Source organism: Dama dama, chromosome 13 (assembly GCF_033118175.1).
Source record: "Dama dama isolate Ldn47 chromosome 13, ASM3311817v1, whole genome shotgun sequence".
Taxonomy (NCBI): Eukaryota; Metazoa; Chordata; class Mammalia; order Artiodactyla; family Cervidae; genus Dama; species Dama dama.
Genome location: NC_083693.1, coordinates 74335201 through 74361375, shown reverse-complemented (window position 1 = coordinate 74361375; position 26175 = coordinate 74335201). Strand labels below are relative to the sequence as shown.

Here is a 26175-nt window from a genome sequence, read left to right as displayed (position 1 = left end):
TCTCGTTGTCTGTAGTGATAACCTTTTCTGTATAATTTACATGAAGAAAACCCAATTTCTAAGATAGGGAATTAGAGGAGGAAGGCGTTGCAGGCCTTCAAGGGCCTCAGGACCCCACTTTGAGAGCTGCTGTCCTAGATGGTTCCATATGTTCTGCTCTTAACAGGCAGCATATTTCCTGCAAGGCTTCCTGTAAATTTCTGTTGGGGTTCCCTCAGTAAGCTGCCAGGAGGACCTGGAAGTACCTGCTCTGTTCCATGCATGTTGAGGGCTCTTAGTCCTTTGGCCTCAAGATGCCTGTGTTTTCTTCTTAGACAGTTGGTTCTGCAACCCCAGGACATTTGTGTTAATAATCACAGCCAACTGCAGCTCTCTTCACTGAACTCCTGGTTGGGCACAGCCCTTCGGTTCTGGGGGTAGCCCTGCAGCCGAAGCAGCTGGGCCCGGGGCGCTCAGCTTGAGGCGGGATCATGGTGCACAGACCTCATTACCCTCCACACTTGTGTGTGTTTGGAATCTCCCATTTGGACAATGAAGCTGTGTTCTGCAGGCATCAGAAGTCCCTGTTTTCAGGAACTTGTATCTTTTCTTGAAATTTAGTTTCAGTGTATCAGTTTAAATTAGAATTTAAGCTAACCAGCCATTCCAGTTAAGTCCCGAAGTGTATTTCTCAGCCGTTAACTTGTGATGGAATCTGAGGGAGCGTGAAGAATCAGGAAGCTTTCTGGAGGCTTGGTTCCCTGGAACTTGCCCGCCTGAGAGGGCTCCAGCCGCAGCGGGCCCAGCGGGTGGCAGTAAGCAGCACTCTTCTCCCTCCTCAGCTGGAGGCACAGCTGGAGGATGCGGTGGCCGAGGCCTCCAAGGAGCGCAAGCTTCGGGAGCACAGCGAGAACTTCTCCAAGCAAGTGGAGAGCGAGCTCGAGGCCCTCAAGGTAGTGCCGCGCGTCTCCTCGCCGAGGGAGCGGGGCCAGGCCGGGGTCCTTGGCGGCCGCTGGGTGGGAGTCCCGGGAACCCGGCCTGGAAGGTCGTGGGAGTTTTCCCTTTTCAGAACCAGATCCTTCACTTGACCTCCTAGAGCCAGCCCTCGTACACCAACCCCTCTTGCTTTCTCTGTGTCTTGGTCTGTGAATTCAGTGCAGGTCATTCTGGAAGGGCTCCTCACAGCCCAGGTCCTGCTGGTCGTCCGCAGAGGGATGGGGAGGGCTGTAGGTGCTCCTTGTTAGCTGGGAGACCTCAGGGACGGGCCTCCACTTCCTGAGCCTGTCTCCTCATCTGTGAAGTGGAGACAGCGGTCTCCTCTCCCTCACAGCTGGCCCTTCGCCTGGACTTGGCGCCGTGACCGCGTCTCCTTGTCCCTCTCTTCGCCTCTGTAGTCTGCCCTCTCCAGGCAGCTTGTTACTCCAGAGTCGGAGCCCGTCAGGTCTCTGCTGGCTGCTGATGGCTTCCCATGGCTCTCGAATAATCCCAACCCCTCCCTCCAGCCTCCCCAACGCCCTCCTGTTCTCCAGCCTCTTGCAGCTGACCCCCCACCCTGCTCTCCTCACCCCGTCACCCCCACGCTCAAGACCTTCCTAGCTTGACAACTCACTGCCCACGTCACCGCCCATGACAGCAGAGGCCGTGTGACCCTGTTAGCAGGATGTACCTGACACACAGCCCTCCAGACCGCACAAGGAGACCTTGAGGGCCATTCACGGCAGAGTGTGAGGCAGGGCCTCAGCGTCCCAGGCAAATCTGGACTCACCCTTTCCAGGGCAGAACCCCCCCACCCCCCGCAAAGCCTGGCCTGCAGCCGTGGGAAGGATCAGTGCCCACTGTGGGGAGCGCTTACTGTGTCTGCTGAGGGCCAGGTGAGAGGAGTGTGATCTGTCCCACCCTTTGTTCTCAGATGAAGCAGGGGGGCCGCGGGCCAGGTGCCGCCCTAGAGCATCAGCAGGAGATTTCCAAGATAAAATCCGAGCTGGAGAAGAAGGTCCTGTTTTATGAAGAGGAGCTGGTGAGACGCGAGGCCTCCCACGTGCTGGAGGTGAAGAACGTGAAGAAGGAGGTGCACGACTCCGAGAGCCAGCAGCTGGCCCTGCAGAAGGAGGTGATGGTGCTGAAGGACAAGCTGGAGAAGTCCAGGCGAGAGCGGTGAGTGCGCCGCGTGGGGCCGGGGGCGGGGGCCGGGGGCCGGGGGCGGGGGCGGGGCCGGAGCGGGCCTGGGCGGGGCGGCACGGGGGCGGGGCCGGGGCAGGGCGGGGCGGTCCGGGGGCGGGCTGGGGGAGGCGGGAGCGCTCGCCCGCGGGGGGCCCCTGACGCCTGTCTGCGTCCTCAGGCACAGCGAGATGGAGGAGGCGGTGGGCACCGTCAGGGACAAGTATGAGCGGGAGAGGGCGATGCTGTTCGAGGAGAACAAGAAGTTAACTGCCGAGAACGAGAAGGTGCTTGAAGGGATCTGAGCTGTCGCTCTCTGGAAGCTGTCATTCTTTTCACTCTTGAGTCTTAGAAGTTGGGTGTTTTAAGTAACTTAATTTCTAAATGATGGAATGTGTTTGCTCTTTAAAGGGGGATATGTTCATCTAGTTACAAGCTGCTGATTACCTGAAACCACTAGCTCTGATCACTTTGACACTCACATTTGTATTGAAACGCGGCTTAAGTTATCTATGGCCAGGAACCCCACATTGGAAGTTAGGTTGGCAAACCCTCATGATGGGGAAAGAAAATGTGAAGACCGTTCGAAAGAGCCTGCAGTTTGCGGTGCTGACATCACGTGTAAACGAGTAACGAGTCGTGTGTCCCGACTGTTTCCCTCCAGCTGTGTTCCTTTGTGGATAAGCTCACGGCTCAGAATAGGCAGCTGGAGGACGAGCTGCAGGATCTGGCAGCCAAGAAGGAGTCGGTCGCCCACTGGGAGGCGCAGATCGCGGAAATCATCCAGTGGTACGTGCCCACGCCCGGTCACGGTTCCCCAGCCGCTGCCCCCGCCTCCACACCTCACACTGCTCCTCTGCGGCTCTGTACCCAGCTCGCCTCCGTCTCCCCCAAATCGGTAATGTCTGGGGGCTGCAGTTCGGTCCAGTGATCGTGAGATGGGACTGCAGGTGGGAGGCAGCACGCCCACGTGGTGTGGGTTGGGCTGGCCCCTGCGTGCGGAGCCGGAGCAGAGCTTCTGGAAGCCTGGAGCCCGGAGAGTGAGCTAGGACTGTCCTGACCAGGAGTCGGTGGTCACAGTGCCTGGGGTGGCATGGTGCTGAGCCTCCGTGTCTTGAGGAGGGACAGCAGGCAGTGCTCGCTCACAGGACGGCCCTTTTCCCTCTAGGGTCAGCGATGAGAAGGACGCCCGGGGCTACCTGCAGGCCCTGGCCTCTAAGATGACCGAAGAGCTCGAGACGCTGCGGAGCTCCAGCCTGGGGTCAAGAACACTGGTAGGTCTGGGTCTGGAAGCCGCATTTGTGTTGCTGTGTGGCTGTCAGTGGCTCCACCTTGATGTGAGTTCAGTGATGCGAGAGGCTCCTGTGAGGCCTACGTCTTTGTTTTTTATTTAATAATTTATGGTTGTGTGGGGTCTTTGTCGCGGTGCAGGCTGCTGTCTCGTTGTGGTGCGTGGCTTCTCGTTGTGGTGGGTCTCCTGTGGGGCCCGGGCCTAGCCGCTCTGCGGCAGATGGGGTCTTCCCAGACCAGGGGTCAAAGCCACGTCCCCTGCATTGGCAGGTGGATTCTTCACCACCCGCAGCCAGCACCTTGACAGTTGTCAGGGATCACAGGTTGCTTCGCCACCACACACTTGTTCAGCAAATCCCTGTTAGCAGGCTTAAGTTAGGACGGGACTCCGCCCTTGGAGAGGGCGCTTGGTTAGTGTGATGATCCGTTGTCCGGTGGCCTGTGTGACTCTGCGAGCCCGGAGTGCGGCCAGCGCCAGGCTGGTGGTGCTGGTCCCTCTCTCCTCCTCAGTCCCCCTGGTTAAACATGCACGTGTGGCTTACCTTGTGAGAATCGCAGGGTGCGAGTGCAGGGAAGCTTCGTTAGAATCCCAGCTAGAGTTAAACCTCGTGGGCCCACGGTTTCATTCCGTGTTCTCCTGGTTTGAGGCAGGGGCCGGGGAGACTGAGCTGCCTGTCCCAGCACACAGAGCCCGCAGCACACCCGGCCCGTAGACGCGGAACCTCGGGAGTCCATCCCGGACGGGTTCCAGCACATCCTCACCTCTCGCTCTTCTCACGCTTCCATCATTAAAACACAATACTTTGGAAAACATTGATGGTTCATCATCTTATTGAAGGAAAAAAAACAACTGTGTTCTTTGTGATTGGAAAATATATTTGTTTATTAGAGTAAGCAATTTATGTTTTTCATTTCTACTTTTTTCTTCCCATTGTGTTTGCAAATTCACTGGTACTTAGAAAACTTCATTTATATACATTTTGTGCACAAACTTCATAAAAGATAAAAGAATATTATCATAGCTTATAGCAAAATGGAATTGTTGAGATTCTTACTGCAAAATATTGTATGGACAGTTCTTTGAGTCTAAGGACTAACTTGATGAGAAAATATTTCCTTTCATTCTTCAGTTCATTTCAGTCGCTCAGTTGTGTCAACTCTGCAACCCCATGGACTGCAGCACGCCAGGCCTCCCTGTCCATCACCAACTCCTGGAGTTTACCCAGATTCATGTCCATTGAGTCGGTGATACCATCCAACCATCTCATCCTCTCTTGTCCCCTTCTCCTCCTGCCTTCGATCTTTCCCAGCATCAGGGTCTTTTCCAAGGAGTCAGTTCTTCCCATCAGGTGGCCAAAGTGTTGGAGTTTCAGCTTCAGCATCAGTCCTTCCAATGAACACCCAGGACTGATCTCCTTTAGGATGGACTGGTTGGATCTCCTTGCAGTCCAAGGGACTCTCAAGAGTCTTCTCCAACACCACAGTTCAAAAGCATCAATTCTTCAGTGCTCAGCTTTCTTTATAGTCCAAGTCTTACATCCATACATGACCACTGGAAAAACCATAGCCTTGACTAGATGGACCTTTGTTGGCTAAGTAATTCCCTGCTTTTTAATATGCTGTCTAGGTTGGTCATAACTTTCCTTCAGAGGAGTCAGCATCTTTTAATTTCATGGCTACAGTCACCATCTACAGTGATTTTGGAGCCCAAAAAAGTAAAGTGTGCCACTGTTTCCCCATCTATTTGTCATGAAGTGATGGGACCGGATGCCATGATCTTAGTTTTCTGAATGTTGAGCTTTAAGCCACCTTTTTCACTCTCCTCTTTCACTTTCATCAAGAGGCTCTTTAGTTCTTCTTTGCTTTCTGCCATAAGGGTGGTGTCATCTGCATATCTGAGGTTATTGATATTTCTCTTGGCAATCTTGATTCCAACTTGTGCTTCATCCAGCCCAGCATTTCTCATGATGTACTCTGCATAGAAGTTAAATAAGCAGGGTGACAATATACGGCCTTGACATACTCCTTTTGCTATTTGAAACCAGTCTGTTGTTCTATGACCAGTTCTAACTGTTGCTTCCTGACCTGCATACAGGTTTCTCAAGAGGCAGGTCAGGTGGTCTGGTACTCCCATCTCTTGAAGAATTTCTCACAGTTTATTGTGATCCACACAGTCAAAGGCTTTGGCATAGTCAATAAAGCAGAAATAGATGTTTTTTTCTGGAATTCTCTTCCTTTTTCGGTGATTAAGCAGATGTTGGCAATTTGGTCTCTGGTTCCTTTGCCTTTTCTAAAACCAGCTTGAACATCTGGAAGTTCACAGTTCACATATTGTTGAAGCCTGGCTTGGAGAATTTTGAGCATTACTTTACTAGCATATGAGATGAGTGCAGTTGTGCAGTGGTTTGAACATTCTTTGGCATTGATTTTCTTTGGGATTGGAATAAAAACTGACCTTTTCCAGTCCTGCAGCCACTGCTGAGTTTTCCAAATTTGCTGGCATATTGAGTGCAGCACTTTCACAGCATCATCTTTTAGGATTTGAAATAGCTCAACTGGAATTCGATCATGTCCACTAGCTTTGTTCGTAGTGATGCTTCCTAAGGCCCACTTGACTTCACATTCCAGGATGTCTGGCTCTAGGTGAGTGATCACACCATCGTGATTATCTGGGTCGTGAAGATCTTTTTTTGTACAGTTCTTCTGTGTATTCTTGCCACCTCTTCTTAATGTCTTCTGCTTCTCTTAGGTCCATACCATTTCTGTCCTTTATTGAGCCCATCTTTGCATGAAATGTTCCCTTGCTCTCTCTGATTTTCTTGAGATCTCTAATCTTTCCTATTCTATTGTTTTCCTCTATTTCTTTGCACTGATCATTGAGGAAGGCTTTCTTATCTCTCCTTGCTATTCTTTGGAACTCTGCATTCAGATGGGTACATCTTTCTTTTTCTCCTTTGTTTTTCACTTCTCTTCTTTTCACGGCTATTTGTAAGGCCTCCTCAGACAGTCATTTCGCTTTTTTGCATTTCTTTTTCTTGGGGGTGGTCTTGATCCCTGTCTCCTGTACAGTGTCATGAACCTTCATCCATAGTTCATCAGGCACTCTTATCAGATCTAGTTCCTTAAATCTATTTCCCACTTCCACTGTATAATCATAAGGGGTTTGATTTAGGTATTACCTGAATAATCTAGTGGTTTTGCCTATTTTTTTCAATTTTAAGTCTGAATTTGGCAGTAAGGAGTTCATGATCTGAGCCACAGTCAGCTCCTGGTCTTGTTTTTGCTGACTGTATAAAGCTTCTCCATCTTTGGCTGCAAAGAATATTATCAATCTGATTTTGGTGTTGACCATCTGGTGATGTCCATGTGCAAAGTCTTCTCTTGTGTTGTTGGAAGAGGGTGTTTGCTATGACCAGTGTGTTCTCTTGGCAAGACTATGAGCCTTTGCCCTGCTTCATTCTGTACTCCAAGGCCAAATTGCCTGTTACTCCAGGTATTTCTTGACTTCCTACTTTTGCATTCCAGTCCCCTATAATGAAAAGGATATCTTTTTTGGGTGTTAGTTCTAAAAGGTCTTGTAGGTCTTCATAGAGCCATTCAACTTCAGCTTGTTTAGCATTACTGGTCGGGGCATAGACTTGAATTACTGTGATATTGAGTGGTTTGCCTTGGAAACGAACAGAGATCATTCTGTTGTTTTGAGATTGCATCCAAGTACTGCATTTTGGAGTCTTTTGTTGACTATGATGGTTACTCCGTTTCTTCTAAGGGATTCTTGCAGTAGTAGACACCATGGTCATCTGAATTAAATTCACCCATTCCAGTCCATTTTAGTTCGCTGATTCCTAAAATGTCGACGTTCACTCTTGCCATCTCCTGTTTGACCACTTCTGATTTACCTTCATTCATGGACCTAACATTCCAGGTTCCTATGCAATATTGCTCTTTATAGCATCAGACTTTACTTCCATCACCAGTCATATCCACAACTGGTTGTTGTTTTTGCTTTGGCTCTGTCTCTTCATTCTCTCTAGAATTATTTCTCCACTCTTCTCCAGTAGCATATTGGGCACCTACTGACCTGGGGAGTTCATCTTCCAGTGTCCTATCTTTCTGCCTTTTCATACTGTTCATGGGGTTCTCAAGGCAAGAATACTGAAGTGGTTTGCCATTCCCTTCCCCAGTGGACCACATTTTGTCAGAATCCTCTTGGGTGGCCCTGCATGGCATGGCTCATAGTTTCATTGAGTTAGACGAGGCTGTGGTCCATGTGATCAGATTGGTTAGTTTTCTTTGATTGTGGTTTATGTCTGTCTGCCCTCTCATGCCCTCTCTCAGCGCCCTACCATCTTACTGGGGTTTCTCTGACCTTGGATGTGGGGTATCTCCTCTTGGTCGCTCGCCGCTCCATCCTTAGAAGTGTGTTACCTACTTTCTCACGGGTCTGGTCACTTGAGCCTCCTCGTGGCTGGTCCCTCTGTAACCACTTGGTGGCACCCCGCTCTGCTCCTCCTCACCCTGCCCCCTACTCCCGCCGTCTCCTGGCTGTCTCCCTCACTCAGCTTTCTCCTCTTTCCTCCTACATAGGAAAAATGAAAAATTCTTAACTGTTTTCAATGAAAACTTAAATAAAAATCTACCAAGACAGTCTCTCCAGATTTCTGTTATACTCTTGAAAGTCAGTGAAATACATCCGGCATCTCAATAAGAAAGAATGCTGTCCTCAGCTAGTTTATTTCACTGTAGCTTCATCCTTCAGTTCATCCCATCACTCTTCCTTTCTCTTATTATTTTAGTCTTTTAATGATGTAATTACTAAGATGATAACATGGCACGATGTTTGAAGATGTACGAAAATATGAGTAAGTGGGACCCTAGAATATAGCTTAACTTGGTAAAAGAGTGTAGTGGAGCCATGTAGAGAAATTTCCCTGTCAGGTCAGTTTAATTTTTAAGAAAGTAAATTTTATTCTTTAGAAGACCTCTAAGAAAGAAGTCACAAAATACCAAAACTAAAATTGGGTCCCATGGACAACATCCAAGAGTTAATATTTAAACATAATAAAGTCTTAAGATTCAGTGAAGATAAATTACCTATTAGCGTTAATGTTGTTCAAGGAGTGAGTTGGTTCAGAATGTGTTTTAACATCTGAAACCACCTCTGCAGGACCCTCTCTGGAAAGTTCGCCGCAGTCAGAAGCTGGACATGTCTGCACGGCTGGAACTGCAGTCGGCCCTGGAGGCAGAGATCCGGGCCAAGCAGCTCGTCCAGGAGGAGCTGAGGAAGGTCAAGGACGTGAACCTCTCCTTTGAAAGGTGCCTGCCAACCCGGGGCTGTTGGGACGAGCAGAGCGCTGTTTTTGACGCTCGGTGCTCAGGCCTGGGGCACGGATATGCGCGTGCAGGGTGTTCAGGACAGAATGGGCGTGTGTGAGTCTGCAATTTTGAAGCGTCTGTGTCTCTTTCTGAGTGTGAATGGGGTGCTTGCTGCCCTGAGCTGGGTGACAGGACCCACATGTCTGTGGACACCTCTCTGGCCTTCCTGTCCACCTCAGGCCCGTCCACTTCTTCAGCTTAGCTTTTTTCTTTAAAAGCTAAAATCAGCACACTAAAATATTCAGAATTTTTTCCCCACCTTCAAGCAGTCATAGAAAACACTGACAAGGCAGTGAATTCAGCAAATGTTTGATGAGAGCCCACCATCTGCGGGTTCTCTTTTGTTCCCTCAGGATCTGTAATGAGCTGCAGCCTTAGGAAAGCCAGGCCACCCTGCCTGTGGTGGACCTGTCCACGTGGGTGGCTAAGCTCTGACATGTCTTCATGGGGAGGGGGCGGGGGGAGACCTGGAAGTGCTGGTGTCACTAACAGGACAGTGACACTAACAGTCAGTCAGGGGCTGAAAAACTGATCATGGTAACAGCTGCTATTTAACACACTGCCTCTGTGCTTGGAGCTGCCGTGATACCGTTATTCTATGAAAGCGCGTGACTCTTCCAGCATCCCTGAGAGGCAAGCGCGTGTACCACCCCCCACTTCACGCGGCGGGGATGAGGGCCGGCGGTGAGCCAGTTCTCCTGGCATCACCATGGTCAGCACAGGGCTCTGAGCGAAGGCTGTGCTGCTCGCCTCCCCGCCGGGGTCCGCCGGGGCCCGGCTCTGGCCCCTCCTCGCAGCACTGGGAGCAGTGGTGTGGCCCTTTGGTGCAGCCCGCTGTCACGCTCATTTCGGGGAAGACACTTAGGGGTCTGACAGCTGAGTAATTGAGCCGCGTGTCCTCAGAGGACGCATTTAGAAAGAGATGGGGACCGTCGGGGACTCCATTAGGGCCTCGTGAGATACACTTTGTAAACTGTAACTTTTAAAGTGAAGATCGTGTATGATCCATAACGCAGTGAGTGGCAGCTGATGCCGAGAGTGGGCTTGAGTGTCTGTCCAGTGGGTCTGGGATAAACACTGTGTCCCCCTCCCCCCCTCCCCCCCCCCGCCCCAGCACTTACAGATACACACACACACGACACACACACACACACCCAGGTGCTTTCCCAGACCCCTGGGATAAACACTGCGCCACCCGCCCCCCACCCCAGCACTTACACACATGCAGATACACACACACACCCAGGTGCTTTCCCAGATACCTGGGATAACCCCCCCCCCACACACACACACACAGATACACACATACACACACACACCCAGGTGCTTTCCCAGACACCTGGGATAACCCCCCCACACACACACACACAGATACAGACACACACACACAGATACAGACACACACACCCGGCTGCTTTCCCAGACACCTGGGATAAACCACCACCACCCCTCCACCACCCCACCCACCCATACAGATACACCCTACTACCTACCTTGACACTCTGAGCCAGCACAGAGATGACCTGAGCTCAGGGCACTTAAAGCCTTTTATTTTGTATTTTAGCAAACTAAAAGATTCTGAAGCCAAAAACAGAGAACTACTAGAAGAAATGGAAATTTTGAAGAAGAAGATGGAAGAAAAGTTTAGAGCAGATACTGGTAAATTAGGATCATAAGCTTCTGAATTGTTTACATATAAAGCTTTTTTAATGAATTGGTTCTATTTTAGATTTAATTTCTTTTAATTTTAATGGTTTTTAGTTCTATAAGGAAAGCACTTACCCTAATCCCAAAGCCCAAATTCTGAAATAGGGTATGTCCAAAGATGCCTTCCCAAAAAGGTAGTCACAGTTTTCGGTGTATTCTTCCTTTGTTCCATCGTGAACATGTAAAGCAGGTTCCTGTGTCTGTATCATTGGGCCTCACAGAGGCCTGCCCTGCCCTGTGCTCGGGCGAGGCCACGGCGCTTGCCTGGCCCAGGTCCTTGGTGCAACCGGCCCAGCATGGCGCCCGCTGGGCGTCCTGCTGCTCCGGTCCCCAGCCGCAGGGCGTGCCGCGTGTGTGTGGCATTTGCTGCAGGGCTGCTGGTGGAGGGTGAGCATGTGCACACTCAGGCTCAGCCGTGCTGGGTCTGGGTTCTGCTCCCGGGCTGTGGGTTTGTGTCCCCCGCACCGGGCAGGCGAGGGTCCCTGCCCTGCAGCCTCGCCCGCCAGGGACGACCTCGCTCGGAGTGGGTGAGATGGGGCACCACCTTCACGTTTCTTACAAGCGAGGCTGCACATCTTTTCATGTGTTTGAGGGCAGTTTGTACCTCACTCTGTGGTTTATAGATACGTATTTTCTACCCAGTTTTAAAAGTCCAGATTGTGGCTTTTTTTTAATCTTAGAAGCTGTTTATATATTGAGGACTAGAGTCTTGTCTGACAAAAGTTGCAGATGTTTTTCTTAGCTTGTCTTTTACTTTGCTTTTTCCTTCTCACTTTCGTCTGTTCTTGGCTGTGCCGGGTCTTCACTGCTGCACGGGGTTCCCGCTGCTGTGGCGTCCCTTGCTGCACAGCATGGGCTCCGGGGCGCGCGGGCTTCCCTTGTTGTGGCCCCTGGGTTCGAGCACAGAGCGCGGTAGTCATGGCACACAGACTTGATTGCCCCTCGACCAGTGGGATCTTCTTGGATCAGGGATCACACCCAGGCCTCTTGCGTTGGCAGGCAGATTCTTTACCACTGGCCACCAGGGAGGCCCCCTGATTTTTTTTTTTGCCAAGCATTTGGTGTTTTTTTGGTTACTGTTTTCATTTTGTTTCGTTATTTTAATTTGTGTGTGTCAGATTTGTTCGTTTTTTCCCTTTTTTTAAGTCATAGGGAAATAGTCCCCAAATCCCCAGTTGTTCAAGTAATTGGCCCATGTTTTTTTCAGATACTTCTAAGGCTTCATTTTTAAAATTTAGATTACTGATCCACTGGAAAGTTACTGTGATATACAGTTTGAGGAGGACCCATTCTGCCTTTTTTCTGAGACTTGTTAGTTGTCTGATGCCAGTTATTAAAAAGTTCCTCTCGGTACTGACTTCAGATGTCAGTCTCACCACAGATGAGATGAGTTGTCATGGGGGCTGGGGGCTGTTTCTGGGTTTCTACTCTGTTCACTGTCCCTGGGCAGGACCCATGCTTCTAATTAGAACATGTGCTTCAGTGAATCTGTGTTAGTATTTGGTAGGTCTCCTCCCCTCCCACCCCCTCGTTTTTAGAGACTTCCCAGGTACTCTTCCTTGGTTACTCCAGATGTCCAGCTCTGGGGCAAGTCTAATGGTATTTTTAGTGTAATCGCGTCAGATTTATCAGTTCACTTACAGAGAATTGCTATCTTGATGATACTGAGTCTTCTCATAAAACTTAAGAAACAGTCTTAAATTTTGTACCTTGACAAGTCTCGTTTTATTCTTACAGGACTCAAACTTCCAGATTTTCAGGATTCTATCTTTGAGTATTTCAACACTGCACCTCTTGCACATGATCTGACATTTAGAGTAAGTATTTTTTTAAGTGACAAATGAATTTATGATAAATTAGAAATATTGATAGTTTAATATGGTTTGGCTACTTGTGACCACAAACATACCAGTAAGTTAACATGTGACAGTTATCTCAACTGTTGACCAGGGATGCTGAATGTGTGAGGTTTGAGATGGTTAAGGTGCGTGAAGTGTACCCGAAGAAGTGTTCCCACTTCCTCAAATCACGTGGGGTGAAGGAAGTACTCGGCACCTTCAGGGAAGAGACCCCCACCATCCCCCGCCTGGGTAGCGAGTGTTTCAGGCAGTTTTTAAAACACACATTCTCCCCCTGCAGCCGGTCACGTTACCCTTACAGTGGCTTCTGTGTGGACTCGCCGATGGATGGAGTGGGTGGTAGGGAAGAACAGCCCGGCTCCGGGCCCCCTATTGAGGTCCTGGTGATGCAGCTCAGCGCCTCCACTCGGGGGTGACCGAACCGGAGGCGGCCAGAGCCCCCGTGGCGCAGGAAGCAGCTCCTGGGAGCAGTTGGCCCATCCTCCTCGGCCACTGAGGCTCTTCACGGCACCCGTTGGAGGTGGGGCAATCGGTCCGTCTTCCTCCAAACTGCAGGGTGGACCCTTCCTGGCCACCCCGAGACAAGCCAGTGAACATAGTGATGGCAAGTCTCACTAACGGGACCTCTGGTGTGTTTGTCATTGCTTTTGTTTGCCTTTTACCAGAAACTTTAAACCTGCAGGAAGGCTGAAAGTAGCACAGTGAACATACACATGCCTCTCGCCTGGCATTCAGCCCATTGCTCTCCCTGTGTGTACACATGGAGCTTTTTGAGCGTGAGTTGCAGGCATCATGACCCCCGGACACCAGACTCTCCGGCGCTTCCTTCCTGAGGCCACTGAGCACAGTGCGGCCCCCCGAGGGGACGGTTTGCACAGCTGCCGCCCCTCTGCCCAGGAGCCGGCGCCTCTTTGGTCGCCTTCCATCTGGACCCGCGCCCCCACTACCCCCTGCTTCTATAACCCTGATATTTTTGTAGTGTCCAGATCGGTTGTCTTATAGATTGTCCTCCACTCTTCCTCTTGATTAGACATGGGTTGGACGTTATGACGTGAACTCTGTACCGGAGATGGTGTGTTCCCGTGAGTGGAGGCCACTTGGCTCAGCATGGGGGATGCTAAGCTTCTTGGCCCTCTGGTGGACTTGGTGTCTGCGGACCTGCCCCAGAGGGACTCAGGAGGCACCAGTGGTCATCCGTGGGTTAGCGGACCACTGTGATCCTAGCCTAGACCAGTTGTTACAAAACCCAAGCAGAGCTGTGTTGCTCACAGCGTTCTGGGCACCCACCTATTTACCTGCACCTGTCAAGGGGTTTTTATTGAATTTGTGATACCGCCTTTTCCCTTAAGTCCTCAGTTTTTAAGAAGCAAATACATATAACTGTTCACGTTGGCGGCTCTTCCAGACACCCGCTGCTGGTCAGCCCTGTGCCTCCTCCCAGCGCCACAGAGCCAGACAGACTCCCAAGAGGCTGAGACTCGGGTCATCGACAGGATGGGGTGGCCAGAAGGCAGTGGCTTTTCTCTAGAACTGGTGGACGGTAGCAGTCCCTGGGCCAGGTGGTTTCTAGCACGTCCCTTTGTCGCTGGGGGCAGCCAGAGGAGCAGGCTGCGCGTGATCGCTAGACCCCATCCCCTGTAGCCAGCACTCCTGCCGTTTTTCACATTTAATTTTCATCCCTCACTACCCCGTGACTTAACTAGGAAGAACAGTTACTGATGAAAAGGAAAACTCCTTGGTCAGAGTCAGATGTGTTAGGAGGGTTTGCAGACCTGAGAATCTTCTGATAAAAGCTCCTGGTCTGCTTTCCCCATGTGAAGCTGTAGTTTATACTAAAATGTTGGCCACAGCACTGAATCAGCAGATTTTCCTGGAGGTTTGTATCGGGTGCGAATGATGGTTTTCACTCCTCCCGTCTGTCACAGTGGAGGGCTCTGTCTCCTCCCGCGGGTCGTCTCTGCCAGCCTCTTGGAAAGAAGTCAGTCACTGCCAGCGTCGGGCCCGCCCTCTTTGCCTCCAAGTGCAGACCCCTCCCCCATCCCATCTGCATCCTTTTGCTTAGTTGTCTAGCTAAATGAAACTAGTGAGGCTGTTCCTCGGCTGCAGTTAAATTACGAAATGTTCTTTTGCCCTTCGTTTATCTAAAAATGCAGCTCTAACTCAACTTATATACATACCTTGTTTATGGGGGAAAGTTGCTTGTATTTGTGGCTGATTGATCTGGCCTTTCCTTTACGAGTTTGCTTACAGATTCACACATCGCAGCACGTAGTCATGCATGTGTTTCTGTGTGCACCCTGCCTGCCCTGGTGAATTTGGCTCCTTAGGCAGCAGCCTGACTAATTCAAGCCATTGGAAAATGCTTCTTGGATGTGGTCTGATGGGATTTCGGTGTGGAACTACCTGCCCAGCCACCCTGGGTCACCTGTTGATGAGGCTACATAAATTGTGTGCGTTCGTAAAACATAGTTGCTGGTGACGAGGGAACGTTTGAGTCGGGAGCAGTCCTGAGGTCATCTGTAGGTGGTTTTAGAATGCTGCTTTAGCTTCAGCTTGTGAAAGTAATTTGAGAGTCTTGAATTCTTAGAACCAAGCGTTGCTTCCCTGTGTCATGGAATTTAGAGGGAAATTCCTCCTTCTGGTCATAGGTCCACAGCCCTTTTTGATGTTAGAATTTATTCTCTGTCCCAGAAATGAGGTTCTGGAGCGCATGGCCACTTCAGCTTAGGACTCTCGAGTGTAGAGTGGGTCACGGCCTGTGAGCTCAGAGGGCAGGTGGGCCAGGCTGCGGTTGGAGGGTGAGGCCTTGGTGGTAACCCTGCCTCACAGTCGCCCCCCACCCCAGGACGCTGAGGGCAGTGGTCTCGGGAAGGCAAGACAGTTGTGAGTGAGGTGGGGTCCATGGCGGGACATTGCAGGACTGAGTCTGGACTGGGACCCCAGGCCCCCAGTGAAACGCACTTTTTAAATGAAGAACGTGCAGTTAGCCTCTGACTTCCCTTATCCCCACAGTATTTCTCTGCCTTTGTTTTCAGACCAGCTCCACTAGTGAGCAAGAAACACAAGCTCCAAAGCCAGAGGCGTCCTTAGCAGTTTCTGTGACCACAGGCGCAGAGCTGCAGGAGGTGAGCATCGCCCTGTCAACCCCGGAGAGGCGGGATCTGCCCCCCCGCCCTGTGCCTGCACGCCTTGCAGACCCTCGCAGACGCTACCTTGACAGCTTGTCCCCCTGAGGCTGGCTCATTTGAGAATTCCTGTCGGGGCCTCAGCCTGCCTAGGGTGGCTGCACGGCTGTCCCGACAGCGCAGTATATCAAGACCGCAGAACCGTTCCTGCTAATCAGTGTGCTGAGTGAGGGGCGTGCTGAGCTAGACGCTGCTTACCTGTCCCTGCTTGTCCCCAGGACATGGCCCGGGCCCCTCAGAGGCTGCCTGCCACACCGCTGCCCACCGCACAGACCCTCACTCTGACGGGACCAAAGGTAGGGGCCTTGCTCTTCCCTGGGAGGAGGCAGGGGTTTCTTGCTTTTAGACGACTTCTGTGTAAACAAGCCGAACTTAATATTTTCATTTACACAGTAATGTTTTGTTCTGAGTAGCGTGTTGAGCCATAAAGGGTCAGGACCCTGTGTTTTCTTAATTAAACCAGTGACACATGAACGCATTTTAATTGGAAAATCTCAGAGTCTGGTCTCCCCGGTCCTCTTCTCTAGCTCCCCAGACCGCGTTTCCTTCCCCAGTCACGTGCCACTCCGTGTTATGTGTCTGTTCAGTCCCTGCTTCACATGTATCCCCGTGTATCTGGCTGCACTTGGAGCCCTAGAGAACCATGTGGTTTATGGGAGGCAGTTTTCCCTCCACGTAAATGGAAAGCTGCTCAACATGCCACTTCCTGACTTGTCTTGCTCGTCACTGTGTCGTGGAGAGCTGAGCCCGATGTTCAGGGTGTGAGGTGGTCCTCGGTTCCCAGCTCAGCAGGCGTCTGGCCTCATGTGCTGGGTGCTTTTCTTCTTTAATGTAGGCATGGCCTCTCTTAAGGCTTCAGCCGCAGACACCATGCCTGCTAGAGACAGGGTGCTTGGTTTCACTGGAGACTAGCCAACAGCCAGGCTTTAGGCTTGCAGCTCTCAGGGAGGCAGAGAGCAGGCAGGGCTCTGGGTTTTGTGCTGGTCGAGCCCTCGTTCTGGCAAATGGCTCTACATCTTCTGTGCCCTGAAGGGAACTGATTCCTCCTCTTTTCTGCCTTGAGCTTCATCAGCGCTGTGGTTCTCACTCTGTTATCCATGGCGTCCCCTGTCCGCTCTCCCAATGAGGAGTGTTGGGTCTTTCCAGCTCTTCCTGGGAGGAATGAGCTGCTGTGGGGGGGCTGTGCACACCAAAACGTGGCCCAGGCCAGCCCTGGAGCCCCTGCAGGCGAGGGCCTCGCGCCAGTGTGTTATCAGCGGTGTCTCTGCTGTGCCCCGGCCCGCCAGCCTCACTGGTGTGGGCAGCAAGGACTCGTTCTCGCTGGGTCAGCCTCTCCGTGGATGGCGCCCCTGGGAACCGCGTACCTCGTGGTAAAAGCACACGATTCAGCCTCTCGAGGTGGCGCCCCGGAGATTGAAACGTTTGCTCACGAGCAGGTGGCCCCACCCCCACCTCCTTGTCTCACCCTGGACATCCTTCCTGCAGCCAAAGGCGCACCAGCTGAGCATCAAGTCCTTCTCCAGCCCCACGCAGTGCAGCCACTGCACCTCCCTGATGGTGGGCCTGATCCGCCAGGGCTATGCCTGCGACGGTGAGTGTGCCCACTCGCCCGCTTCGAGGGCCCAGGGGTGGGTGTGGTGAAGGCCCGGAGCCCGGGGCGGCCCCACCAGGAGGGGGCCCCACAGGCTCCCCCGCTGGCTGAGCCGGTCCCAGTCAAGGTTGACGTGCTGCTGCCGCGGACAGTGCGCTGCTCCGGGGCGGCCAGGGCACCTGCTCACCCCTGTTTGCTGTAAAACGTAACATCCACATCTATTCTCCGAAGTGAGGGAAAGCAGAGTAAAAAGTTTAAAATATTTTACTACCAAGTTGTCTGGAGAGAAGCGCTGCCGTGTGTGTCTGTTCTCCCGGGTCTGTCGTCACTAGCGCTTTATGGCTCCGGGTTGTCTGCCTGCCCCGGGCTGGTGCGTGAATGTGTGCAGACGTTACTCGACACCCGCGTCCCCGAGTGTCTGGGGAGCCGTCCCCTTTGGGGGTGCACACGCGTCCCCCGCGGCCGCTGCTTCGGGGCTGCAGGCCTCAGGCGTGTCCCGTGCCTTTCCAGTGTGCTCGTTCGCCTGCCACGTGTCCTGCAGAGACCGCGCCCCCCAGGTGTGCCCCATCCCGCCCGAGCAGTCCAAGCGGCCTCTGGGTGTGGACGTGCAGAGAGGCATAGGAACAGCCTACAAGGGCTACGTGAAGGTAAGACGTGACCCACGGCCCTGCTCGGGCAGGCGGCCAGCCTGCTGACCACAGCCATGCCCGGCTGCGCTGGAAATCCTCCCCTTTGCCCCATGTGCCGGTTCCAGGTGCCCTGCCCTCCTGAGGTCCTCAGGACCCCACAGAAATACTCATCCGAGGCCTCTCGTCCCACCTCCTGGGCTGATGGGCTTTAAGCCCGGTGCCGTTTGAAGGCGCTGTGCCGGGCCCAGCATTCCATGACGCTCCACGTCTGCTGTGAACATGCCCGTCCGCTGAGTCACCCACCTTGTCTCCTGCAACCCCTTTGGTCATGGGGGGCCCCCTCCCCAGCAGCGTCCTGAGTTTTGCTGGGCCCAGACACAGCTCTGCTACCAGCCCGGGCTGGCCCAGCAGCAGCAGGGGAGGACCCCAGCACGGCAGCCGCCTCCATAAAGTCTCCCGGGCCTGCCCCTCCACTGCGTGTGGCCGGCGCCCTGGCCCTGGCGGACACGGTCACTTTGATCTGCAGATCCCCAAACCAAGCGGGGTGAAGAAGGGGTGGCAGCGAGCCTTCGCGGTGGTCTGTGACTGCAGGCTCTTCCTGTATGACCTGCCCGAGGGCAAGTCCACCCAGCCCGGCGTCCTGGCCAGCCAAGTCCTGGACCTCAGGTCAGTGTGCGCCCGCCCTCGTCCGGCGGTGTCCCCTGACTTGTCGTGAGCGGGGGTTCGCTGCTTGGTCGTCGTTAACCTTGTTCGTTCCTTCACCTCCTTAGTCGTCGTGTCACTCTGAAATGGGCCCGCTAGAAACCTTCCTTCTCTGGATGTTTTTGCCCTGAAAGATTTGCCAAACAGGCATCTAATGAGAAAACTCTGTACCCCGGAACAAAGAGAGCACGCCCCGCGCACCGCGCAGCCTGGGGTCACCTGTGTGCTCTGTCTCCGCGAGCCCTTGACTCCCTGTGGCCGCAGCGTCCGCTCAGCGGTGCCTGTCTTAACTCCCTCGTGTCTCGTCAGGTCCTTCCTGCTGTCGACACATGAAGATGTGGTGCGCTTTCCCCCCCCCCCCCCCCCCCCCCACCGTGGTTAATGTCTTGCTCCTTGAAATGGGCAGAATAGCAATGCTTGAGGCCCGGGGCTCTGAGAGAACTGAGCCAGTTACGAGACAGGGCGAGCTCAGCTCAGAGCCTGGGGGTGCAGCTGCCGCGGTGGCCACATCCCCCACGTGGAGAGCCTGTTCCCCCCGCCCCGGCCACCTGCTCTGGCGTCTGCCCTGGGGCCACCTCAGCAGCATCGGTTCTTGTGGGGCCTGTGGGGCAGGGTAACCAGGGGTACCTGTAGTTTGGAAATGTCCCCAGGTGGTCCTGCCACCCCCCCACACACACGCACGCGCACACACACACACAGCCGTGCTGAGGATGTGCTGGGGATGTGCTGGGCGTCCCGGGCGTCTGCTGCTCGCAGCCCAGGGTCGAGAGCGGCTGGGGTGACTCCCTGGCTGCTGTCGCAGACTTCATTTCCCTGTTTATGGCCAAGCAGAGGACAAGGCAGAGATGTGGCATGTGTACCTGCCAAGTAGCCTGGCCCAGCCAGAACAGTGCAACTCAGGGAGGGGTTCAGTCCCGGACACCTCGCACCGTTGAAGCGCACACGAGATTCTTACTCTTCAGATTCTTACTCTTGGCCTTGTCAGTATCAGCGTTTCCTATCCAGGTGGAGGCAGGGAGCCGCTATTGTGTTCTGGAAGGTCGTCCCAGAGGTGTCCTCTCCTGTCATGGTCCCACGGGTGGAGGACAGGCCCCTGTTCTGATCGTGTTATTTCTTACAGAGATGAAGAGTTCTCTGTGAGCTCCGTCCTGGCTTCAGACGTCATACACGCCTCACGCCGAGATATTCCATGTATATTCAGGGTACGTTTTCTTCCTGGTTTTTCAACATGTTTCATTAATCATTAAAGAAGTGCATGTGGTTAAAATGAAAGGGTTGTTAATGAGCATTTCCTAGTGTGGTAGCAAGGGGCTCGCGTGAAGGGACCTCCTGTGTCTCCAGACTGTCAGCCTCTCTGCTCATCCATCCACTGCACCCCCCCTCCCCCACACCAGTCCCCCAGTGCCAGGCCTTCCAGCTCCATCCTCATCCTCGGTCAGTCTGTCTTGGCTCCTCCATCCAGGGTACTGGACGCTGAAGCTGCCTCACGGGTTGGCTATAAAGGAAACAGACCCTTTAGTCTCCCTCCCAGGGACTCACTGGCCATTAACCTGAGCAAAGCAGGAAAGAAATTGGTAGACGCTGCTGTCAGCAGTCTTGTTGGCGGAGGCGGGGCGCCTTCCACTGGGCACCCCCTGCTGGACTGGTGGTGGGTGCTGTGGCTTCAGGAAGCTTCCAGAAGACTGAGATCCCCCTCCACTGGGAATTTTCATAGCTACAGTAAAATTTGGTTGACCACAAAACCAAGACCACGGATCATTTTCTGTTAAATCACGTCTTTATTGAGAACCTGCTTCTGTATGTAATACAGAGAATCGCCATCATTGTGTGCCCAGATGATTCTATAGCAACTAGAGTTGTGTGCGTTCCCTGGTGTTTGGGGAGCCCCCAGAGAGGTGGGTATGCGAGAGTCCATTGTCCATGGATGCTTTTTTTTTTCCCCTTTCTTTTTGTCTTTTTTCTTTGCTTTGGCTGCACCGTGCAGCTTTTGGGATCTCAGTTCCCTGACCTGGGGTTGAACCTGGGCCCCTTGGCAGTGAGATTGTGGCATCCTGAACACTGGACTGCCAGGGAACTCCCACCCTAGCTGGACACGTTCTGAGAGTGGGTTTCCCGGCTGTGACAGGAGCAGTTAAGAGTGAACAGTTGGCCGGTTTTGGTGAGAATGGAGTGCCCTGCACTCAGAGGTCGGGCTGCTTGCGGCCCCTGTGGGCGGCTGGACCGGGACCCCAGCGGCCCCTGGAGGGAGCACTCCGGGCAGTGGCCTCGTGCTCAGCCCTCCAGGCCACGTGGCGCTGGCTCCACGTGCCACTGTCTTACGACTCGTTTGTCTTGTTTTCTGTCCTGAAGGTGACGGCCTCTCTCTTAGGTGCCCCTTCTAAGACCAGCTCGCTGCTCATCCTGACGGAGAACGAGAACGAGAAGCGGAAGTGGGTGGGGATCTTGGAGGGCCTGCAGGCCATCCTCCAGAAGAACCGCCTGCAGAACCAGGCGGTGCACGTCCCCCAGGAGGCCTACGACAGCTCGCTGCCCCTCATCAAGGCCGTGCTCACGGCCGCCATCCTGGGTGTGTGTCCCATGCAGGGGGCCGGGGCGGGTGGGCAGTGTGGGAGCTCATAGTTACTCTGGAGACAGAGGATCGTGACTTCCTTTGTGTTGTCTGCAGACGGGGACCGAATCGCCATTGGCCTTGAGGAAGGGCTCTACGTCATAGAGGTGACCCGGGACGGTGAGTGCGTGGGGCGCTCGGGCCGTCCGCAGTGCCACAGGCAGGGTCAGCATTGGGGATGCACGGGCATTAATGTGGGTTCCCTGGATGGCAGAGTCCAGTCTCCGCGTCAGAGAGCTTCACAGAGGAGAGGAACAGGCCACAAATGAGGTAGGCGGTGGACAGCTGTCTGGCGCTTGTCCGCCCGCCCCATGGGCGGCAGGCGGGGTCCGCCTGGTCCAGTGAGACGCCGAGTATAGCCTCGAGAGTCCTCAAGGGGAGACGAGTCCTTAATTCCCGGGCACACCAAGGCCTTATCACACAAAACATTCCTTTCTTCGCTTCACATTTTGACCTTTCATTCCTCCCAGAAGAAGCAGCAGGAATATCCCCAAGTCTCCCGGAAAATTGCCCAGGCCTGGCTCCGGGGGTCCCCCCTGGGGAACAGGGGGCTGCCCTGAGGGGGCGGTGGCCCCTTCCCCGGAGCCTGGGGTCTCGGCACTCTGGCCCCGGGGAAGAATGAGGAGCACGTGTGGCCCTGGGGTGGCAGCTGCTCTTGCAGAGCTGTTCCCCATCGGGATCCAGACCCAGGGCTCTGACTCAAACCCCAGTGGAGGTCCTGACCTGGGGAGGGTGTCGAGGGTCCTGGGTTGATCTGGGCCCCCAGGAACAGGTGGCTGCGTCCCTCCCGTGAGTGTATCTAAGGCTCCAGTGAAGCTGGAGACAGCCCTTTGTTGTCCAGATGCGGGGTCTTGGGTTCAGGGATGAGGGGGAATCCAGGGTGCATTCTCAGCACCTCCCAGCCAGGGTTCTGGGCCAGGGATGTGAGTGAGACAACGCAGCAGCGGAGACAGCGGGGTGTGTGAACCAGGAGGGCTTCTTGGAGGGGGCGGGGGGGGGGGGGGGTGGCGCGTCTGCAGAGCCCTGGCCTCACGCTCCTGCCCCATCCTGCAGTGATCGTCCGTGTGGCTGACTACAAGAAGGTGTACCAGATCGAGCTCGCCCCCAAAGAGAGAGTCGCCGTCCTCCTGTGTGGCCGGAACCACCACGTCCACCTCTGTCCATGGTCCTCCTTCGATGGGGCAGAGAGCAACGTGGACATCAAGCTTCCAGAGACAAAAGGCTGCCAGCTCATAGCGACCGGGACGCTGAAGAAGAGCGGCCCCACCTGCCTGTTTGTGGCAGTGAAGCGGCTGGTCCTTTGCTATGAGATCCAGAGAACTAAGCCTTTCCACAGGAAGCTCAGCGAGCTTGTGGCCCCTGGCAGTGTACAGTGGATGGCCGTGCTCAAGGACAAGCTCTGTGTTGGCTACCCTTCCGGGTTCTCTCTGTTGAGCACCCAGGGAGATGGGCAGGCTCTAAACCTGGTAAATCCCAATGACCCCTCGCTCACGTTCCTCTCACAACAGTCTTTTGATGCCCTTTGTGCTGTGGAGCTCAAAAGTGAGGAGTACCTGCTTTGCTTCAGCCACATGGGACTGTACGTGGACCCACAAGGTCGGAGGTCACGCGCTCAGGAGCTCATGTGGCCTGCGGCGCCCGTTGCCTGTAGTATGTATATGTTTTCTGTTGCCATACCCCGTCGCCGCTGCTGCCCGCCGTCAGCACGTGTCCTCTTTGTCTTGGTCTGTCCTCCTGCCCCTCAGCCAAGTGCTCGGGGGGCAGCAGGAGAGGCGGACTCCCCACCTTGCTGTGGGGGACAGGGTGGGCCCGGGGCCACTCCCTGGCCATCCAGCTGGGCTTGCCCACCCCTCCCTCGGGGGGCCCTCAGCCGAGGAGCTGAGCAGACGACTGCCCTCGCGGGGGGAAGGCGAGGTGGATGGGAGAAGGTCCTGCGTTGTTTTACTTTTTAAAAGACGTTCTTGGTGACGTGTAAACTTTACACGGTCATGATAACAAGCTAAACGTTTCTGTGGGCAGAAAGCACTCTGCCCCGACCTCTGGGCCGGGGTCCTCTCAGGACAGATGCCAGGTTGCGGGCAGGAGCCGCTCCGGGTGGCTCAACCCAGCACCCTTCTGACAGGATGACAGCGCCGGCCGCTGGAGTCTGTGCTCTGCGCCCTGCCGGCCTGCCGTCTGCTCTCGTGTCAAAGATTCTAACCTCAGATTCCACCTGCTCGATACAGGGCGTAGCAGCTGGTCTGTGTGGTCACCTGCGGGTCACACGTCAACTTCAAGCTGGCAGGGTGGGAGGGGGTGTTCTGTTTTTCCTTGATTACCTAAAAGTACCCTCCTGGGTCTACCTTGTCACTGGCCTCACCAAACTGGCAGAACACCCCCGGGCGCTGGGACCAGGAGCCGGGGCCCAAGGGGAGCTGACTGTTCCCCGGCCTTGTTCGCGCTTGGCTGGGGCCCAGGCACGGTGCAGGCAGCCATGGCCTCAGCGCCTCCCCTCCTGGTCTCCCCCGCCATGCCCCCTCGTCCTCGTGGGCGGCCGGTGCAGGAATGGGCTCACCGCCACTTGGTAACTCCAGCGGGATGCAGGCCGCTGGGGCCGCGCTCTCTGATCTTGGCCGTGAGGGAGCTGGCGCCGAGGTTGCTGCATTCTCTTCCGAGTCCAGCCCTCTCTCGTCCTCTGTGCTCGGTTCATCTCCATGCACAGTACAGACACCAGCTAGTTCTAGAGCAATCATTCAGGAGCTGTCAGGGTGGAGAACTAGCACTGCTTCCTGCACGTCGCGAGCCCCACGTGAGCACGCGTGTGTACACACACCCCACCCCATCCTTCTAAGGAGCAGCCTGGGAGCCACGCGGGGAGGTGACCTGCCCACCACACAGCAGGGGCCTTCCTGCTGACTTAACCGGTTATGTCTTTTTTAACTGGGCAGCACAGTGTATCAGTCTGTTGGTAAACTGTCTGCAGGCGGAGCCCCACGTGCTCCCCCATGAGGGGAGCAGCCCGAGGCTCCATGTGGGCGAGGCCTCTGAGGTCCTTCAGGGCCCTCTGCGCCTCTGGCCATCTTCATATGTGGCTCTCAGGAGGCCTGACGGTTTGTCTGAAATGTCACTTCCGGGACAGTCTGGCGACTGGTTTCAGCGTGTTTTGTTTGTTTCCTGAACCCTGTTGTATTTTCTTTTTTGTGCTCCAAAGAGCAGGTGTGATCAGGCAGCCCATTTGGAATCTAATAGCAACATAGCAGAAGGTTTTTAGAAATTCGGTTAGTCAAGTGCAACATGGTGAGGAGTAACTTTCAGCCCTGGGACTTGAGAGGAACCAGGCTGAGTCGGGCCCCCACCTTGCCACGCCCTCCACAGTGCGATGTCTGGGCCGGCTCACACGTCCTCCCTGCTGTCCTAACGGCGGGATAGTCCCCCTGGACCTCAGGTGCTGGTGGGCCCGCAGGCCTCCGTCTCCCAACCCTGGTGTCCCAGGAGGGTTTTCCATCCAGAGGTGCGGTGGCCCGTCCCTCGGGGAGGGGAGAGCAGCAGGTCCCCAGCCCGTGGCAGGAGAGTGATGGTTTCCTCCGCGTCTGTGTTCAGGAGGGCGGCCTACAGACACCTTCGGGGAAGGCCAGCGCCTCGCCCAGAGCATAGCGGTAGTTTCTTAGGGGAGATTTTAACTATTTACTCGTAAGTGTGACTTGCTGGCATCTGTCAAAGAAGGAGTTTGCCTTAAGGAAAAAACGTTAGGCCCCTACCTGGATTTGCGGGGCATTCAGCCTGAAGTAACAATAAGAAGTTTCTGCTGTAGCTGTATAGTAAGCAAGCTAAATGCAAAACGAAGTTTTGAGCAGGTCGTCAACACTTTAAACGTGTGGTGTTTAAAGCTCTGTCAGGGTGTCGGGGGCGGAGGATCCCTCCGCAGTGGGCGTGCACGTGCCCTGCGCCCCGCGCACGGCGGGCGGCCGGGCTCACCCTTCTGCTCCGTCTGCGCCAGGTTGCAGCCCCACGCACGTCACGGTGTACAGTGAGTACGGCGTGGACGTCTTCGACGTGCGCACCATGGAGTGGGTGCAGACGGTCGGCCTGCGCAGGGTAAGGCTCGGGGTGCGTGTGCGGTGCCCGCGACCCCCACAGGCAGCCGCCTCACCCGTCTGGTTCCCAACACAGATCCGGCCCCTGAACTTGGAAGGCAGCCTCAACCTCCTCAACTGCGAGCCTCCCCGCCTGATCTATTTCCAGAGCAAGGCCTCGGGTGAGCCCTTCTTGCGGAGGGAGCGGAGGATGGAGGGGGGTGTGGGGGAACTTCCCAGGAGTCAGCAGCTGTGCGACCCTTCCCTGGCCCGCAGGAGCAGTGCTCAACGTGCCCGACACCTCGGACAACAGTCGGAAGCAGATGCTTCGGACCCGGAGCAAGAGGCGCTTTGTCTTCAAGGTCCCGGAGGAGGAGCGGCTCCAGCAGCGGAGGTAGGAGCCGCGGGGGAGGGGCGGGACCGGGCCGAGGCTGGGCCGGGCCTCACGCAGCCTCCCTCCACCTCTCTCTGCAGAGAGATGCTCAGAGACCCAGAGCTGCGGTCCAAGATGATCTCCAACCCCACCAACTTCAACCACGTGGCCCACATGGGCCCGGGCGACGGCATGCAGGTGCTCATGGACCTGCCTCTGGTGAGCCCCGGATGCCCCGCCGCACCCCTCCCCACGGGCCCTGAGGGTCTGTGGCCGTCTGTTAGGGTGTCAGGAGGAAATCGCTGTCAAAAATGACTGTTGGAACAGCGCAGTAAGGGCAGGTAGCACACTTTGCCCTCACTCACTGCCAGTTCTTGGAGCAAAGCTGACCGACATGGCTGTCCAGAGGGCCTTCCCAGCTGTTTCCCCACAGAGGCCCAGGGCCCCCGCCTGGTGCTCCCGCAGGCTCCCCACGTGGCCTGCGCGCTCTGCCCGGGGCCTGGCTACCCGCCTCGGGCAGCTGGTGCGTGTTCCCGAGCTGACACACTCTCTGCGCAGAGCGCCGTGCCCGCCGCCCAGGAGGAGAGGCCGGGCCCCGCCCCTGCCAGCCTATCCCGCCCGCCTCCGCCCAGGAACAAGCCCTACGTCTCCTGGCCCTCATCAGGTA

At 54.8% G+C, this 26175-nt stretch overlaps 1 protein-coding gene across 1 annotated transcript in view; it reads left to right on the top strand.

Moving 5' to 3' along the window:
- The window catches only part of CDC42BPB (CDC42 binding protein kinase beta), a 99212-nt gene that overhangs the window by 69197 nt on the left and 3840 nt on the right, over nt 1-26175 (top strand). The window contains exons 14-35 of the mRNA XM_061159482.1: nt 822-932; nt 1889-2133; nt 2318-2423; nt 2801-2925; nt 3305-3410; nt 8594-8742; nt 10367-10461; nt 12247-12326; nt 15404-15493; nt 15772-15849; nt 17039-17144; nt 17655-17791; nt 18300-18439; nt 19596-19677; nt 20825-21041; nt 21141-21203; nt 22137-22733; nt 25060-25157; nt 25233-25317; nt 25412-25529; nt 25610-25727; nt 26067-26172. Coding sequence (XP_061015465.1) covers nt 822-932; nt 1889-2133; nt 2318-2423; nt 2801-2925; nt 3305-3410; nt 8594-8742; nt 10367-10461; nt 12247-12326; nt 15404-15493; nt 15772-15849; nt 17039-17144; nt 17655-17791; nt 18300-18439; nt 19596-19677; nt 20825-21041; nt 21141-21203; nt 22137-22733; nt 25060-25157; nt 25233-25317; nt 25412-25529; nt 25610-25727; nt 26067-26172 — 3052 coding nt within the window. The remainder of the gene's footprint in view (nt 1-821; nt 933-1888; nt 2134-2317; nt 2424-2800; nt 2926-3304; nt 3411-8593; nt 8743-10366; nt 10462-12246; nt 12327-15403; nt 15494-15771; nt 15850-17038; nt 17145-17654; nt 17792-18299; nt 18440-19595; nt 19678-20824; nt 21042-21140; nt 21204-22136; nt 22734-25059; nt 25158-25232; nt 25318-25411; nt 25530-25609; nt 25728-26066; nt 26173-26175) is intronic.